Source organism: Petromyzon marinus, assembly GCF_048934315.1.
Source record: "Petromyzon marinus isolate PM22_M1 ecotype Great Lakes invasive population chromosome 68 unlocalized genomic scaffold, UKy_Petmar_22M1.pri1.0 chr68_unloc.1, whole genome shotgun sequence".
Classification (NCBI taxonomy): Eukaryota; Metazoa; Chordata; class Hyperoartia; order Petromyzontiformes; family Petromyzontidae; genus Petromyzon; species Petromyzon marinus.
The window spans coordinates 5,537,280-5,557,066 of record NW_027422597.1 but is presented as its reverse complement, the minus strand read 5'-3'; the positions used below and the strand labels follow the sequence as shown (position 1 = coordinate 5,557,066).

Genomic DNA, 19,787 nt, shown 5'->3' with positions numbered 1-19,787 from the left:
ATCAATTGTGATTCACGCACATCAAAGCAAAGTTGTCAACTGTATTTCAGACATCGTGCTGCTCGCAGTAGACATCACGGCTATCGCGATTTTCACCTGTAGACGAAAGCTTGTGTTGCGATCGAAATGTTGTGATTTTAATTAGATTTTACTGTAATATTGACATTTTTATTTCACCTTAATTGTGCAAGCAAATAAGGTTCGCAGCATTGCCACCCAGCAACTAAGACACGTGAATCAAGTGTAGTGAGTTCAACTGAGTCACAGACGTACTCTTTGGACGCAACACATTTGTTGATACTAACACAAAGGGGTAATTGCCCCTTAACCAGATAACAACCAATGGTGGTGGACCACCAGGCTAACTACAATAATTACACCAGGAGTAGCTACGACGGACCGGACCACAGCTTGGGTCCTGGTCCATGTATTGGTGACTCTGTAGGACGTAGAACGTAGCACGTAGGTTTCTTCAGGATAACAACATCGCTGGTCCCTCTTGAGGACCCGGATTATATGCTCTGTGGTGTGGCTGGCTCCGCCCAGAGCCACGACCACCTTTTGAGAACCCTCGAGCAGGATCTCGAACCTGACATGTGACCACCCCTAGCCCCCACCTAGGGGCCCTGTGTAGACTTTACCAGTCACGTGTCCTTTGAGGTTAACTAGAGTGCCATTGCCCTTAGTAACCCCATTCCCATGGCCGGCACTCCCACACCCTATCCTGTAGGGGTTGGCACTGCACGCAGAGCGTGGTGCCATCCAGCACTGCCAGTCAGTGATCACCGAGCACCTCTAGGGCCAGTACTGCACCCACATATACCTGGTGCCCGCGATGTCAATAGATCGCACGCCATGCCTCTCTAGGGCCTGAATTACACAGTGACACCAGCGATGCCACTACACATGTGAATGCTTTGCTTCAATCTCAAAAAATAACGTGCACTTTTTAACTTCTTGTGTGGATTTTTAAATGTTAATTTGTTTTTTAGGAGAGGAGATTGTACAAGAATGTAGGAAAGAACATAACACAATTTGCCAATGTAAAGAAGGATACTACAGATCGAATGGACAGTGTGTAAGCCTTGGTAAGACCAATACAGTCCACATTCGTCAATAGCACTGATTTATAGGTCAAACTACATGTTACATACATCCCGTGCTGTTAGAGTAATCGAAGCTGGAGTATCATTCTCATTCAGACAATTAAATATAATCTAATACTGGCAAAGGAGGTCTCATGATGTTCCTGCTCACCCGAGCTCTCATTGTCCTGATAGTGAATTGTCTTTGTGCTGTTCATCTTTTGGCGTCCTCTGGTCTAACACTGTTTGAGACTAGGCTCTAAAGAAAGCTGTCTCTGGTGTGGACCAATCAGTTTCAAAGATAATGCACATACTGTCAGATCATGTTTTTGTTTGCATGTTCACGACAGGTATATTTTGTTAATGCGGACATGATTCCTTGCAAAGGTTTCAGTTTGGTGTTTTAACATCTTAACACCTGTGTCATTGCCAGAAAGGGGAAAATCCTATTATCATAATTTAATACTGGCAAAGGAGGTCTCATGAAATGGACGTCGTGTTCATCAAAATATCCTGATGATCCATCCCACCAATAGGGCATCGTAAACTCTGCACGTGATGTAGGTTTTGCAATGGTTTTGACTTTTACAAAAAAAATGAATTTCTTCAGAAACCCTCGAAGGAGAAGTGAGCAGACAATTTTTTTATTAATTTAATTAAATTCCTTGTAAATCAGCGGATGCTTTAAAATCAATTTGTTAGCAGTACTATTACTAACAATACTATCACGAACATTACAACTCACATTACATATAATAGTAGAATACAATAGGATCAAGAGTTTGAAAGACATATATTACTATAAACTGCAAAAAAAAACAATAATATAAGCATCAATGACATGAACAATAAGATGATAAACAAGAGTTGTACTAAATGGGAACTTTCTTACCAGCATCAAAGTATAAAAAAAGAATAGTTTTTACCAATTTTGGCAATGAAAGAAGGGTTTAAGATGTTCAAACACCAAAGATAAACCTTTTGCAAGCAATCACGTCTGCATTAACCACAACTACTCGTGGTGAACATGCAAACAAAGACAACGCAAAATTAGAGCATTTATATTCATGATCATATCATGACTATACATGCTTGCAAATTGTTTATATTTGGTGTTTGAACATCTTAACACCTGCTTTATTGGCACAAATGTTAAAACCTATTCTTATGTTTTCATAAGAGCAGTACTATCAATGGCCTCACTAATAAAATAATCGGTAATTTTACCAGTCGCTAGATGTTTAAGGAGAATGAAGCACCAACTCAAGTGCACGACCACAGTCACTGTCTTGGAGCATTAAAGTTGTGGCTAGGGCCACCGTGCTCGAGTGCAGGAGCACAATGTGCCTGTCTGTGTGTGATGCTAGCCCAACCGAAGACGCTTCCGCATTGATTAAATCAGTTCTAGGCTGAATTAAAGTGTCACCTGGGGATTTACCCCTCTGGTAAGATGATAATTTGGGGAGAGGCCAATATTATCTACAACTCCTCTATCCTCGCTTACTTTATTGGCAGCGGGTGGGGTGTGAAACATGCAGGGAAACGGTGGAGGACATTGGAAAACGACGATTCTGAACTCTCCAACTTTGTTCCCTTCAAGGACTCGACACCTCCCTGTCCCTGTCAATTGCAGATAGTCGGGTCGATGTAGCGACGGTGACATAATTTCACCAACATTTACATCAGATAATGTCACTTTACAACATAAAAAATTACAAAAATGTTTTTCATAAAAAGTGGGAAACGTTTGTTTAAAATCTGATGATTATTGCCTTTAATCAAGATGAACACATTTCTACAAACACTAACCTTCTTGAGAATGGAATAAGAAGACAATGTCTTAATATTTTAGGATTGTGATTTAGGACACACTTCCTACCAATTAGATCAGTTTTCGGAAAATATCAGTCGACTAGATAAAATAACTGACAAGAGCAGTCAGATAGACATTCAATGTTCATATACTGCTGTGGGTAATTGGCATATATTGTGTTTTTTTGTGAGAGAACATTACTGTAGAAGAGAAGTGACCCAAGTATAGAACCTTGATGAACATTATAGCATAAGGGTTCCCAAGAGGAGGAACACCATTGCTGGGAAACAGAGTAGAATTGCGAATCAATGGGTTTACCAGGTGCAATGTGGTTAACTTTAAGCAGGATACAGAGAAGTATGGGGGTAGGGGGTGATAGAAAAGTGATTTAAGAGAATTGTACCAATGATCTAGCATCTATATCCTCACAAAACGGTTAGAAAAGGAGCAAAATGTTATATCAAAGTATAATTATTTAAATGTTGTTTTATTCTGACTAGCAAGCTTAATTATAAAATTAAACAAAGGTTATTTCGTTTGATCATGTACTTCCGAATACAATTAGATTAGTATGTTTTAAATTGTACTTGTGCTGTATAACCACTAAAAATGGCTCTCCTTTAACACGTTTCTTATTGTCTTTTCTGTGGCGATGCTTCAAAGTTGCATTGCGCGGGGGATTGTTTATAATGGTGGTGATCGCCTGCATCAGCATCATCATCATCATCATCTCTCTTTGGAGGTTTAAAGCAACAGGTAAGAATTGCTAATATTACACATTTACTAATTAATGGGAAATGCATTCCCGAAACATTGTACCAAAACATTTTAGCGATAACACAACAATGGTATCACAACTTAAAAAAAAACAATGGCCCAGCATTTACTGGTGTTCTTTTGCTTTTCCTGCTTTTAAAAATAAAAAAATAAGATATATTTAAAATGCAAAATTGCAGTTAATGGCAGATGACCTGTTTGGTAGCATTTAGCTGATTCATAGACGAATTATCTATGTGCATCCAGACGCAGTAATATCGCACGCACGCGCCATATTGGGCCTCGAGCTGGCTTCAACAAACTCGGTGGCTGTCGTTTCCCCAGTTTAGGCTTCTCTAAGTACTTACTGTTATTTTACCCGCTCAGAGTTGTTAAAATTACTTGTCTTTTTCATATATATACACTTATACATGCACAGACAGCAGCTTCATTTTAAATCACTGGCCTAAGTAGTGTTCCAAGTAAGATTAAACGTTACCCTGCTTACACAAATGGGGGTTGCTTCCAACATTTATCGGCAATAAACCTTGAATGGAAATGGCACATTCCTTTGAGATCTCTCATAGACCACTACAGTTGACGTTCTGAGTTGTACTCATTGTATTTACCTTGAAGGACGACAGGCCCGTGGTTGATAATTTGAACAGGAAGCCCTCGAATTGAAACGTTATCACTCTTCAACAGTGTCGTAGGCTGTAATAGTGAAATTTGTAATAGAAGTAAAGATACAACTAATATGATTAAAGTTATATGATTACATCAAAGCAATTAACATCATTAAGTAAACATTAAATTATAATGATTCTACATGTGTAACGTCTCCAACACGTTGGTTAAAGAAAAGGTGTGAGAAGATGTAATTATCTTTTGCAGCCTGCGTTCACGTCAACTTCCACCATCAAAAGCGCCCTGGGCCTCTCCGTTCCTCTTCTCCTCTCTCTTTCCCTTTCTTTCTCTTGAGTTTTTCTCCATCAAATCACTTTTCTCTTCCCATCCCTCGTCACGCCTCTTCACATCTCAAATTTTCTGAGCGCACCTTCCGAACCTCCCTCACCTTCCGTGTCGGTAGGTACGTCTGACGTCATTCATCTCTTTCCACCAATGGCAAGTGAGCTTATTCCTAGATGCGCTCTCTTAGCCAATAGGGAGCAATGTTGCACGACGGCTCCGCAGTCCACATAATGCTCACACGTCAAAACTACCTCTCCGTTTGTGCAGGTAATTAATCTATACTTGTGGAGAGGAGCCGGAGACTGGTTAAGCACTTCTTTATTCTTCAAACCACAGCCACACTCGCTCCTCAAACCAACCTCGAACATGCGTTTCACAGCCCCTTTTAAACCCTCCATCTCCGCCCTCCTTCCCAATCCACATCTCTATCTCGCGCGCCGAGTTCGTGTGACGTCAGTGTCCCTTAACCCTTGACCCCCGTCTACTGCATTCCCGTGCGTGTGATTGGTGTGTGCAATTCTAGATTTGAAGCTTTCGTGACTGCAAGGATCCATACTCTTTGGTTCTATTCGGTAAAGTCACGTAGGTAAAAATAAAATAACAAAAATCACGACGTTTCGGCCACAATACAAGTGGCCTTCATCAGGTGAAGGGACCAAACTGTCCAGAGGACGGTGTTAGATTGAAGACAGCCAAGCCCAGGTCGCGTCCTTTAAGCTGTGTGGGAGGAAACAAAAAACGCCTTGACAAGGGAATAAGCATAAAATGATGTACTGGACCGGCATGGTGGGGGGGGGGGGGGGGGGGTGGGGGTGGGGGGGGTTCAATACAGTACACAAAATATCCGTGACCTGATCCCATCTGTGAAGGATGGCTGCACCTGTGGTGACTGCTATATCGGGGAGACGAAAAGAACATGTCTCTGACCGAATTCGCGAGCACAAATCAGATTTGAAACACGGCAGAACGAATTATTCTGCCATAGCTGATCACTGTTACAATGCTGTGGATGATCACGATATAGTTTTCTCTGATACCAAGGTTCTCTGCAAACCGACGGGTTTTTATCAGAGATTTGTCCACGAGGCAATTCAGATTTACAAACACAGACACAATTTCAACCGAGAGGATGGTTTCAAATTAAGCAATCATTGGAAAGATATTGTAAATCAAACCAAACATTAAAATAATAAAGTATTAAAGCTTTCGTGACTGCAAAAAAATACTCATTAGTTTTTTCGGTAAAGTCACGTATGTAGAAATACAATAAAATGATATTATGACAAAAACAATCACGATGTTCGATCACAACGCAAGCGATCTTCATCAGGTGTCAAGAACAAATCACGGAGGTAAATGCAACAAAAGATGAGAGACGAGAATTCAACAAACCTGAAAAAATATTATGTGAAGCACATCCAGTCAGGTCAACAACACAGTTAGACACTTCCTGGTGGACCACGAATTTCAGAAGAGTGTTAAATTTCGTGTTCAACTTCTGGATTGCACAAACCAGCATAGACAGTGAAAATACGAGGTACATGATCAGTAGGAAAGACGGACAGAGAGGCAAGGAGAGAGAGAGGGATGAACAGAAGCTTAAATAGGAAATAAGGTTTGGAGTTTGGGAGGGGCCAGAGAGAGAGTGGCAGCTCAAAACAAAAACATATTGCAGCAGCTTAAAAGGCACATCTTGCACATACACAGAAGTGGGGGGGGGGGGGAGGGGTGGGAACAGGCTTGGGGTGTGCATTTAGGACAGAAATGCAACGGTAACTTCCCCGTAGAAGTTCCCACCATCCATCCCAGAAGAATTCCCTCATCAAGAGTCTATGCCATAGAGCCCAGTGGATTTCCGACCAGGAACACATTGCTAGTGAACTCAAGCACGTACACCAAGCTCTCAAGGCTAATGGTTACTCCGACTACACAATCCGCAAAGCCATCACTCCAACCATGAAGGAGGATCCTCTTGAGGAGCCATTCAAAACCATCACCTTACCCTACATTGCGGGGGTCACAAAAAAGATCTCCAAAATCCTGAATAAACACAAGATCCAGTTCCGATTTAACACAGTACATAAAATCCGTGATCTGGTTCCGTCTGTAAAAGATGTGGTTCCAGACATACAGTACCCAGGCGTATACAAACTATGTTGCCTCTGTGGTGGCAGCTACATTGGAGAAACCAAACGACATATCTCGGACCGCATCCGTGAACATAAAGCAGACTTGAAACACGGTAGGACGAACACCTCAGCAGTGGCAGATCACTGTTATAATTCAGTGGGCCAACATGACATTGACTTCTCCAAGACGGAGGTCCTCTGCAATCCATCCGGCTACCATGAGAGATTCGTTCATGAGGCTATCCACATATACAAACACAGAGACAATTTCAACAGGGAAGATGGATTCTCGCTTAGTAATGATTGGAAAGACGTTATAAACCATTTCGGTTCTTGATTGATAGTATATTACGGTGACTTTCCGCCTGCAGTCCATTCGCTGGCACTGCCTATTAGTACCTATCACACGACGGTCAATATTATAGTTTATAGCATTTGTATAATAATAAATAGTATAACAGTGTACTGTTTAACATAATTAATAATGCAATATATAGTACCATAATTGTATAGTGAATATACAGCAGTGTGGTATACAGTAGGGTTAATAATAGAACAATGCATAGTGTAATACTACAAGTATAATATTTTATAGTCTAAAATATAGGGTAGTGTATAGTAATGCATTATATAATTCAAGGGTGGGATTTGTCTATGGATACGATATTATACAATGTAGTTTAGATTGGAAGGTATAATATTGTATTGTATAGTAGTCAAGTTTATAGCATAGTTATAACGCAACACAGGACACAGCAGTGCACCGTGTGCTGCTTCCTCCTCTCCCCCCCCCCCCCCCTCCTCCGTTCAGAGCATAGATGGACTCGTCCGTCTGAACACAAACTCTATAATTTACTGTTGATATGTAAACTGCTGCTAATCCCTCACACCAACATTATGCTAGTCCCCCAGTTACATGCTAATTTATATGTAAACTCCTCTCCCCCCTCCCCTCGTCCGTCTGAACATAGCTCGTCGTTCTCCATGGTGCTAATCACATGCTAATTTTATGTCAACTCTTTTGTCAAGGCGCTCTGTTCCTCCCACACAGCTTAAAAGACGCTGTCCATGCTTGGCAGTGTTCACTCAAGCGCTGTCTTCCGGACAGTCCTGTTTCTTAACCTGAGGAAGGCTACTTGTGTTGTGGCCAAAACGTCGTGAGAATTTTATTCTGTTATTATTTTTATTATTTTATTCCCATTCTACGTGATTTTACTGAAAGAACCCAGAATATGAATCCCTGCAGTCACGAAAGCTTTAAATCGAAATGGTTTTACCTGGTTAATAACATCCTTCCAATGATTGCTCAATTTGTATCCATTTTCTCGGTTGAAGTTATGTCTATGTTTATATATCTGGATGGCTTCATGAACAAATCTTTGATAGTAGCCCGACTGTTTGCAGAGCACCTTGGTCTCGGAAAAAACTGTATCATGAGAGCCCACAGCATTATAGCAATGGTCAGCTACGGTGGAGGTATTAATTCTGCCGTGTTTCAGATCTGCCTTGTGCGCGCGAACACGGTCCGAGACATGTCGTTTCATTTCCCAAATGTAACAATTAGCACAGGTGCAAATTAGTTTGCAGACTCCAGGATATTGCATGTCAGGAATGACATCCTTCACAGAAGGGATTAGATCACGGATTTTGTGTACTGTACTGAATCGGACCTGGATCTTGTGTTTTTTTTAACATTTTGGAAATATTTTTGGTAACGCCTGCTATGTATGGTAACGTAATGGTTTTGATCGGCATCACAGGGGAATGTTTCTCCATGGTTGGAGACACAGTTTTGCGGATAATACAGTCCGAATATCCATTCATCTTAAGGGCCTGGTGTACGTGTTCCAGTTCACTGGCTAGGTGGTGTTGGTCAGAAATGCAGTGGGCCCTATGGTGTAGTGTTTTGATGAGGGAACCAGGGTGAGGATGGGAGTCAAGGGCTTAGCTATATTGGGCTGGATGTCATCGGCAGAAAGATTTATTGTCTTTGATCTCACCCCCCTTGCATATTCGGGTAATGCCATGACAAGATTGATGCTTTTAGCTAGGTGCTCAATTTCCAGCTCAAAGAGTATGGGGAGAGAGGGAAACCCTGTCTCGTGCCCCTACTCATTGGGATATTCGGGGAGATCTGACCATGTATTATGACTGTCAAGGAGGATTTGGAGTATAACAGGCTGCATTTGTCTATGAAGGGGGTGGGGAATTCGAATTTGTTCATGGTTTGAAATAGGAATCCTATTTGACCCTGTTGCTTACCTTTTCACCATGAACAGTTAAGGTGTATACACTCATATTCTCCTTGGTGGCTATGTGAATTATGGTTATTAATGTTCTGATAGTCTACTGAGCCTCTGTTTCTGATTAATCCTGTATGGGTTTCGACAACTATTGGGGGATTGAAGAGAGGGATTTTTCTGGCCTTTTGATTAGAATTTTGGTGAGCAGTTTGCAGTCAGAATTTAGGAGGGAATTCGGCCTGAGTTTTCTACATGTTCGGGGGGGGGGGGGGTGTTTCTTATAGACCACTAGAGCTTTCTAATTCATCTGCAGCCATTGTACAGTTACAGTCTTTGTGAAGGAGTTCAAACCAAATCAACTCATCAAACAGACCTTACACAACATTTCAGGAACAATGCTCTGTATTGAATGTACTGTTCACTATTGCTCCAGATACATGTTCTGAAGTCCACGTACTTGGATAGCACCTCAAAGGCCATTCCATAATAGTTGGCATTAGGCACTTGAAAAGACAGCAAGTCCCAGACAAGTTAATATCCAAATGAAGAGGCCTTCAAGACCTCCACAATAAGATTGAGCAGCTAAAACAGCATACCGTAAAAATTGGGTTCTGAACAGAGAAATACACCGCCTTACACAGGTGCTTAACAATAAGTTGGGAGTGGTCAGTGAAAGGGTGGGAAAGCAGGAGTCGATCCCGGTGACCCTCCAATCAGAAATTGAGCAACAAGTTGACATAAATCTGAAGCACAAGGAAAAACTCAGGGAGCTAGAGGAAGGCTACTAGAAGTCAAGCGTGGGGAAGCCAGTTAAAGGCCTATGGGCTTCCGGAGGGTGTGGTGGGGGCTACTTTGTAGGAGGCCTTCTTCTGCATTCAAAAATATCTCCCTCTAAAACCCAGAGACCCCAGACCAACAGCCATACTTTGCAAGTTGTATCCTCTAGGCTTTTCGGGTTGGGAATAGAGAAGTCGTGGGTCTCTGGAGACCAACAACACAAGACTTCACCCGTTGCTCATCTTCTTCTCGAGCCACCAAGGGGATGTGGAGGTACTCAAGATGGCAAGGCTGGTCAGGGGGTAAGGCACTAAGATACAGGGGAGCTGAGTGTTCATTACCCCACCCTTACTCTGGCAGACTTGAATACGAGAGAGAAACCTACTTTTCCTACTGCACACAGACTTCGTGAGCAAGGAGGGGGTGCGTTCTCAACTACTCTACCTGGCCAAGCTGAGGGTCCATATTGGAGGGGAGAGATGGGACTTCCTGACCCCACGTGAGGTGAAGTAGTACAAGGAAGCGCAGCAGGTGCTACAGGGACAGATGGTGCATGGGGAGCAATGTAGCGAGAAACCTGTGCACTGTTAGGATATTAATTCGAGACTTGGTGACATAGCATCACACATTGGCTGCTAAACAGGGTGGACTGTGGGCATGTGGTTCAAGCTCATCGAATATATTCGATTTGTATCCCTTTTCTTGCCAAGCGGCATATGGACTGCCCATTTTCCCCCATGTGTCTCTATCCCCCACCATCATTACCCTTCCCCCCCTCATCTTGAGGCCCCCTTTGACCCACCCACACATCCCCTATCCTGCTCCCCCACACTCACTTCTCTCTCCACACACAATGACACGTCTCTCCACTTTGCCTCCCTAAATTTCTCCACTTGAGCCTCTGCATCGGTTAGTAGACCCATGCAGGACTTTAAACCCTGCAGAAAGAGACTACACTCATATCTCGACAGCACATAGGACACTCACCAGAATAGACATATTCCTGGTTTCCAAACCCCTCTTCTCTCAATTCACCAAGACCAAAATCCGAGACCTGCAACTCTTTGACCATGCCCCAGTACTAGCCCAACTTATCGTAAACATAACTTATGGTCCCTGGATGAGAGCCTCTTAAATGAAAAAGCAGACAATGGAACAGGTGAGAAAGGAGATCGAAACATTAATCACCGTCAACAAAAAGAAAGATCCTCCAACATCCACCGTAGTGATATGGGACGAGCCTCAAAGCCTTCCGAAGTGGCTTGTTGATTGAAAAAAAGTGCACTCAGACTCACGAATATTAAAGCCAAACAGCTCACTTTGGAAAAAAAAAAACCTCAACTCCCTGCACAATAACTATAAGATCACACAATCCCAAACGTTTAGGGAAATTAGCACACACAACTAAAACTGGAAAATACCCATAATAACCAAACTACTGCGCTATGCATTAACACTACACTTCCTTTACACGACTCGGATGGATTCCCTGTTAAAATATATACGGCGATTGAGGCCCCAATCATCTCCCAATTACTGGCAGCTACATGTATGAATGCGGCTTTCATTCTGGGTGGCTTCCCAGGCTCTGTGAATGCCAGGATCTAAGTACTCCTTAACCTAGTACTTGGCTAGAGGCAATGCGAAAGTACAAACGATATCCTTACTAAACTCGTACTACAAGTTACTTGCCTAAAATATAACATGTAAACTAGAAAGAGTCCTCCCATCAATAATCGGAGAAGCACAGATGGACTTTGTAAGAAAATAATTACTCAGCTGAAAATAAGAGGCATCTGGTAAATACAATTGATAAATGCAACCATGGACAATCTCACGGCATATGCTCTCACACTCGATGAATAAAATGCATTTGACAGGGTCGAATGGGCATTTACCAGGGTCGAGCGCCAATCCTTCTGCCACAGTAGTAACGAATGGACTCGTCTCTCCTAGTTTGCCCTTGGGAAGAGGCAGTAGGCAGGGATGCCCCTCTTTCACCTCTTCTGCTCACAATAGCAATAGAACCCCTTCCAAAAAACACTATAAGTAACCGACAGGTGACCATAATATGCAAGGGGGGAGTAGAAGGCTAAATTAACCTTCATGCCCACGATGTAATAGCAACTGTTACCAAACCATCCACCTCTATGAGTACCCTACTCTCTTTGATCACAGAGTACAGAGAAGCCTTAGGATACAAGCTACATTTAGCAAAATCAGAACTGATGCCCTCTCCCCTAAGGCTTCGGAGGGCCTTTTACCAATTAAAGTACCTTGGGGTAATAATACCATCCACACTCCCATCATCCTTCTATAGGAAGTTCTTAACTCTGTTCCAGGAGACCACTACATCGCTGGAGGCCTGGAAGGTCATTCCTCTATCACTTTCTAACATAGCCCACCTAGAGAAAATTAGAATTCTAATGAAACTCGTATACCACCTAGGAATACCCCCCACCGGGGTACCAAAAGTATGTTTTAAAACACTCCACTCACGCATCACGTCATTCGCATGGAACTACAAAATATCAAGAATCGACCATCACTCTCTTACACTCACCAAGAAGCAGGAGAAATTGGCCCTCCCCGGTTTTCTTCAATATCAAAGATCAATCACGCTCTAAAATATAAAAAAACTGGATAAACCCAAAAAAAGGGGGATTTGGGAAAAGTGGGAGGAAGGTTATTTTGGTCCCTGGTAGCTCGCTGGGATGGCTTTCGTTTCCACCAAAGATAGAACTTGTAAATTCGATTCTTAACAACGCATCCATAGTTAAAATTTAACACGACATTTTATTGAGGCTTGATGTGGTCTGGGACTGTTTTTGCTGTTGTTTTGATTCCTTTCCCAATCTTGGGAATTGATTATGCAATTTTAACTTATGAACTGTATTTATTTAAGGGATGCCACGGTGGTGTGAGGTTTTGTTCCTTGCCTGTAAATTTGGAGTTTGCATGTTCTCCATGTGGATTTTTTTCTCCGGGTTCTCCCGTTGTTCTCTCCATATTTCGAAGCATGCATTGAGATTATTGGGATAATTTTGCTGCTGTAAATTTTCACATGATAAGCCAGTTTGTGGAGCTATCATTTGTGGCCAGGTCGCTTCTGAAAATCAAGTTAATACCTCAGTGGGCCTTACCTGATCAGATTTTTAAAAATGTTTAATTTGTATTTTTGCAAGTGACTTGTTTACATGTCTTTTACTTTGCACTCCTATTTTGTTGTTGTGACATTCTTATCTGCCCCTGGTGGACATATATGAAAAAGAGCAATGTAGATAATCGGATTACTTGAGTATAAATAAATATTCTGATTCTAAGGTTCCCACAGGGCACTGTACAGCATACCTGCATGCGTTTTGGCAATGCTCAGACATAATCGATTTCTACCAAGACATAGCCAACTACTTAAACTCAATCTGTGGCACAGAAGTCAGCCCTTCAGTGGATTCATCATTGTGAGGTTTGAAACCCATGGCGGGTATCCAAGTACCAACAAACATTATGCCAAGCTTTTTAAAACCATGGCAAGGAAAACAAGACCATGTATCCACAAGTAGGGACGTTGGCATAGATCGCAGCGATGGAGCACCTCAGTTACAAGCTGAAGGGAAAAGCACGAGAATATGAGGCGATGTGAATTCCTTTTCCTGAGAATCCAGCGTAACACAAAACACCTGTACGTAATAAGGGGATGGGGAGGAGGCTTTGGCCGTATAAACCACATCACTCTATTACATGTTGAATGACAATTGTCCCTTCGGGGGAGAAAAATTACCTAGGGGGCGTGGCTCCCATTCACACGTTACCTATCCTCGAGTTTGCCCTCTGTTATGTTTGCGGTTGCGGGTTCAATAAACATATAAAAAATGCCAATTGCAAAGCTATCACCACTAACCAAATTCGTTGAAAGAATGTCCAGACCAAAAGTATCAATTACACCTCTACAATATGGGCTGCTTCACCCTAAACAATCAGGCTGCTGTAAACATTCGTGCACAACTTCTGCGGTACTCAACTCCTTTAATGTCCTATTTATGAAACTAGACAACAAATACTCTTCGTATTCTTAGCTCTTTCGGTAAAGTCACGTTGAAGGGAAACAATAAAATAATAAAATATATATCAAACAATTAAATTCTCACGACGTTTCGACCATAACACAAACGGTCATCATCAGGTGTGATGATGATCAACGTGACTCTACCGAAAGAGCTAAGAATATGAATTACTGCAGTCACGAAAGCTTTAAATCAAAAATACTCTCTTCGGTTCATTCGGAAAAGTCACGTAGGCAAAATTAATAATAGATCACGACGTTTCGATCACAACGAAAGCAATGGTCTTCAGGCAGAAAAAAGAGGAGGCAAGCTGCTGATGCAGGCTGCTTTTAAAGGTAAGAAATGGGCGTAGCGAAAGAGTCATAAACGACTGAGAATCAAACGACTGCATAAACAATAATCGGCGGCAGGGGCAGAGAGAAGGGGTGGGGCAGAGATAATAAAAGGGGATGCCCCACCCCCTCTCTCTCCCCTTACCGCCGGTTATCGTTTATGCAGTCGTTTGTTTCTCAGTCGATTATGACTCTTTCGCTACGCCCATTTCTACCCTTTAAAATCAGCCTGCATCCAGCAGCTTGACTCATTTTCTGCATGAAGACGCCTGCTTGCATTGCGATCGAAACGACGTGATCTATTGTTTTTTTTATGCCTACGTGACTTTACCAAAAGAACCAAAGAGTATGGATTCCTGCAGTTACGAAAGCTTCAAATCAAGATTAGACAAGCAATATTGTGCCTACTACTTCTTAATTTGACCAAAGCCTTCGATACAGTGGACCACGTCACTTTACAAAATGAACTCAAAATCTTTCATTTCTGCAGGCAGTGAAATAAAGTTGACTCAGACCAAAATTTGGTATCCGGAAATTTCAGTTTACAAATGGAGTTCCAAAAGGCTTCATACTTGGACAAATCTTATTCTCAACGTCAATAATCAAGAAAAACAACTTACAGACTCTGATATCAACATCATCAGTGCGCTTTCTCAGGTTGCATTGAATAAGCTAAATTTATATTATTTCGGTCTTGCGGTAAATCTCGTAGATAGGTTCAAATTAATACAAATAAAATAAACAAAAAAACACGACGTTTCGATCGCAACACAAGCAGTCGTCATCAGGCGGAGAGAACACATTCCTGCGGAGGGAGCTGGTAGGAATGTTGGGTTGCTCGGTCAATGGCTAGGGTCAACGGCGGCGTGGTGTATTCCGCAAATATGCCCGACTGAGGGTGGGCACAAGCCGGCGTGAAGGGTGGGGACCGAGTGGGGACCTGGGATGGTGGAGAAAAACAAAAGCTGTTCCTCAAAAAAAAAGAGTACAATACCCATCGGGGGGTTGTTGCACAAGTTGTCATACAATACTTACTCTGTCTGGATGTGCATGTACCACCTAAAGCAGCCTCTCCCCCGCCTGAATAGAATGCAATTCCACCAGAAAAAATGTCGTGAAGATGGCCGGACGTGTTTGGTAGCCACCCACCCCCTCGTGTGTGCCGTGGCCGCCTTCCCCACCCAGCGCCTCCCTACCCACCCTCCCCTCTCCACCCAGCCCCACCCCTCCCATTTTTGGATGCACGACGGACGGACGTACACAATAATCCCCTGTGGGCTGGTGGAACCAGGAGGTTCCTACCAGTAAAATGGGGGTAAGCCTCTACAATAACCGCAATTGTGACTTCTATATTGGTTCAAACTTTAACTCCCATTCTGCCTCTATAAATATCCAATGGGCTTTGTTTGTTTTTAGGTTCCATTGGATACATCCGCGAAATACTTTATGGCTCTGTTGACCCCAAAATAACAAAACAAAGCCTTTAACGCTTTACACTCAGTGGCTACTCCCTCATTGTAGAATCGCTATCGCATTAGATTTTGTAGTTCAACATTTGACAAGATACCTCAGTTTACTCCAGAAACTCAAGGTCCTTCATAGAGGTAGCGGTCATAAAAATTAATCAGCGAAGCATGAACCCCAAAACATTGTGAAAAACTTGAGTCTCAAGGGTAATGTTCCTTGAGAATCGACATAGATTGGGTAGTGATGGGGGTTGTGGATGGGTGGGCAGATGTTGCATGCACGCAGTAGCGAGCGATCGGTGAGGAGAGGAGATAGGGGTAGAGTGGATTCATAACAATCAGATTTTTCCATTGCATGCATTTTTTTATTCCCGAAGTACTTCAATGTGTTTATGTTTAAATGAACTTTGCATAAAATTGTACAACTGTGACAGTGTTGTTTGTTTCGGTTGATTTTGTTGTCAGCTCGAGCATGGATAAATATTCAAGGTACGTTTTGTAAACAAATATTTGATACATTTGAATTAAATTGGCATCGTCTATTCAGAGATATTTGAATGCGGGGCAGAAACTATTTTTGAAATTTAAAAAGGAAGCTCATTTCACAATGATTGTTGTGCTAGTAACTTTGAAATGCGAAACTTCTATTTTTATATTTTAACAAGAAAATAATGTGTATACAGGATCTGTGTGGTAACATGATATATTTGTACATTTGATAACATTCCAATGACGAATTAAATCAACACTGAAATCAAACTGTTCTCTCATAACAATGAAAAACGCTGAATGTATTCCTATTTTATTTTACTCATAGGTTTTTTTTATTGTGTCGATCATTGTTACATTGTTACAGTACCGGATGAAAGATTAGTGTCCTTATTCAGTCACGCCTGCTGGCTATTGTGCTCCATTGTGATGGATTTGCAGTGAATTACGGGAAAAATGGAAAGCAACATCGTGCACACGAATGAAATCCATAACAATTTGTAACACGTATCTGTGCTCGGAAGTATGTTATTATCCAAATAAATGTGTGTACCTGGCTGCAGCATCGATCATAAATGCAGACGAATTTAAACAAATTGGAACAAAAACGAGAACGCTAATGAATCATTGCTGTGTGCGTGCTTGGAGTTACATTAAACCACATAGAAACGTGTAGATTAGAGAGAATACGCAGGTGAAAGACGCCTCCTTGATTTAAACGTTAGGCAGGACTAGTCACGAGAAGAGATGACTACCAATTAACAAACGTTTGATGTAATGGCAACCAGAGCAGACAAGGCAACCAGAGCAGAGAAGGCACCCAAGAAGACGACCTCTGTGGAGAATGAGTGGTAAAATCAGACTGTGTGCAGGACACGAGACAGATGGCAGTGGCTGCAGGATGATTTGCCCGTAAACAGCAGCGCGTGGGTTTGATCCAGATGCCGACCCTGACGCCTGTATATTTGTAGTTTACATGTTCTCCTCGTGGTCGCGTGGATTTTTATCTGGGTCCTCCAATTTCTCCCTCCACATTTATAATAAACATTCGTTTACAGTATTTGGCTGCTATAATTGTCTGCGTGACAAAATATATCGATGAGCTAACATGTGGCAAGGTCACTTGTGAAAAAAAGCTTGACAGCTCAGTAGGCTTTAACTGGTAAAATGTAGTTTACATGTTCTCCTCAGGATTGATCAATTATGTAGTTTACATGTTCTCCTCAGGATTGATCAAGTCTGGTGGTGATTAATAACCTCAGCTTGTGAATTGCGCAAGAAGAGATGTAAATGTAGGATTCTGAAAGACTTATAAGAAGTAGTGGTCCTTTCAGAGGTGAAAACATGTTGCGTTAATTTATTTACCATTTAAAATAATTAAAACCATTCTAAACTTGTATCTGAAAAACAGGAATATTATATTCTTAGTTATTTCGGTAAAGTCACGTTGAAGGGAAACAACAAAATAATAAAACATATATAAAACAATAAAAATTCTCACGACGTTTCGACCATAACAGAAACGGTAGTCTTCAGGTGTGTTGGTTTGCATAAATTTTAACTAAGAACAGGAATATTGTTTAAAAGTACTGTTCGGACTCTGATGTATATAATCTGAGCGCATCCATTTAGACTGTGAACCTTGGCTCATAAATCCAGTGGAAACGTAGGGCCATCATCCGGTATTCTACACATTTATTGGGCGCGATCTTTACCACAGTGGAGTTGTGAAGGATCTATCACAGGGTAAAATGTATAATACTAACAAAATACAGCAGTCATTAGCTGAATGGACAAAAAACAAAACTGCTATAATAAGCAGCTACACTTATCTTAAGCACGCTCCAGCCAAACTTCACCACGGTACCTAGTGTACAGTAAAGACTGAGCTAATTATCACTGCCCATGCGTTATAAAAAAGGGCTTATGATAGAGGCAGACTTCATCGTCCTCGCTTCAGAGAGCCTTGGACTGATCCTCAAAGATAATGAAAGGGAATGATTTCACACACGTTTGCCATCAGTCTTCAATTTTAAATTAGCTGGTCATTACATGGAATTAACAAGTACACTTATGTCATCTACACCAGTAATAGCAATTACCCACAACTATTGTGTCTCCAGGGCTACAAGTTGACTGGATAAATACTTCTCTTCGTTCATAGCTTAAAAAACGTGTCGACTACCTCATCAAAAAGCAGGGCCCCTCACTCTTCCTATTCATGTTACTGGGGACACTCAACCTGAATAGAAATTTCAAACCCGCTTGACTGTGCAAACTCTTGTAAATGACCGTGTCTGTAATACCTGTGATTTTTAATCAGCAGAATTATTACTTTTATGTTTGGTAATTTACTAATATTCTATTTCTCTTGTTTTTCGATCAAGAAAAGAGGGCTCTAATTGAAGGTAAGTTCTGTACAAAACTATTTTCTTCAAGAGCATTGAAATGTCATCATTCAATTATAAATCTTAGAACTGGGAGGGTGAAACTTTTTTCGTGACTCAATCAGAGGCTCCTTTAGCAATGCTTGCAGTACATGCACAGTGCTTTAACTTTGAAATGCGACATTTCCATTTTTACATATTTTAAAAGGTTAAATATTTATACAGTAGCTGTTCAGTAACTTGAATATTTCAATATATGATTAAATTTCAATGACACATTAAATCAACACTGAAATTAAACTACTCTCTGCTAACAATTTAAAACGCTCAATGTTTAAATCCATAACAATTTGTAACACGTATCTGTGCTCGGAAGTATGTTATTCTCCAAATAAGTGTGTGTCCCTGGCTGCAGCATCGATCAGAAATGCAGACGATATTAAATGAATTGGAATAAAAACTAGAACGCTAATGAATCATCGCTATGTGCGTGCTTGCAGTTACATTAAAATACATAGAAATGTGTAGATTAGAGAGCAAACGCAGGTGAAAGACGCCTCCTTGATTTAAACGTTAGGCAGGACTAGTCACGAGAAGAGATGACTACCAATTAAGAAAAGTTTGATGTAATGGCAGCCAGAGCAGAGAAGGCACCCAAGAGGACGACATCTGTGGAGGATGAGTGGTAAAATCAACCTGTGTGCAGGACACGAGACAGATGGCAGTGGGTGTAGGATGATTTGCCCGTAAACAGCAGCGCGTGGGTTTGATCCAGATGCCGACCCTGATGCCTGTATACAGTGAGGGAAAAAAGTATTAGATCCCCTGCTGATTTTGTACGTTTGCCCACTGACAAAGAAATGATCAGTCTATAATTTTAATGGTAGGTTTATTTGAACAGTGAGAGACAGAATAACAACAAAAAAATCCAGAAAAAAACGCATGATAAAAATGTTATAAATTTATTTGCATTTTAATGAGGGAAGAAAGTGTTTGACTTCCTCTCACTCAGAAAGATTTCTGGCTCCCAGGTGTCTTTTATACAGGTAATGAGCTGAGATTAGAAGCACACTCTCATCAGGAGTGCTCCTAATCTCAGCTTGTTAACTGTACTCAAAGACACCTGTCCACAGAAGCAATCAATCAATCAGATTCCAAACTCTCCACCATGGCCAAGACCAAAGAGCTCTCCAAGGATGTCAGGGACAATATTGTAGACCTACACATGGCTGGAAAGTGCTACAAGATCATTGCCAAGCAGCTTGGTGAGAAGG

General features: G+C 41.6%; 1 protein-coding gene across 4 annotated transcripts in view; it reads left to right on the top strand.

Annotated features, from left to right (window-relative positions):
• LOC116957998 (E3 ubiquitin/ISG15 ligase TRIM25-like) overlaps positions 1-19,787 on the top strand; it is a 50,685-nt gene that overhangs the window by 13,303 nt on the left and 17,595 nt on the right. For 3 of the 4 annotated variants that reach the window (XM_076058179.1, XM_076058180.1, XM_032980461.2), the window contains exons 4-7: positions 993-1,088; positions 3,562-3,654; positions 16,103-16,126; positions 18,514-18,534. In XM_076058179.1, the coding sequence (XP_075914294.1) occupies positions 993-1,088; positions 3,562-3,654; positions 16,103-16,126; positions 18,514-18,534 (234 nt within the window). The remainder of the gene's footprint in view (positions 1-992; positions 1,089-3,561; positions 3,655-16,102; positions 16,127-18,513; positions 18,535-19,787) is intronic. The other variant, XM_076058178.1, reaches the window with a different exon arrangement.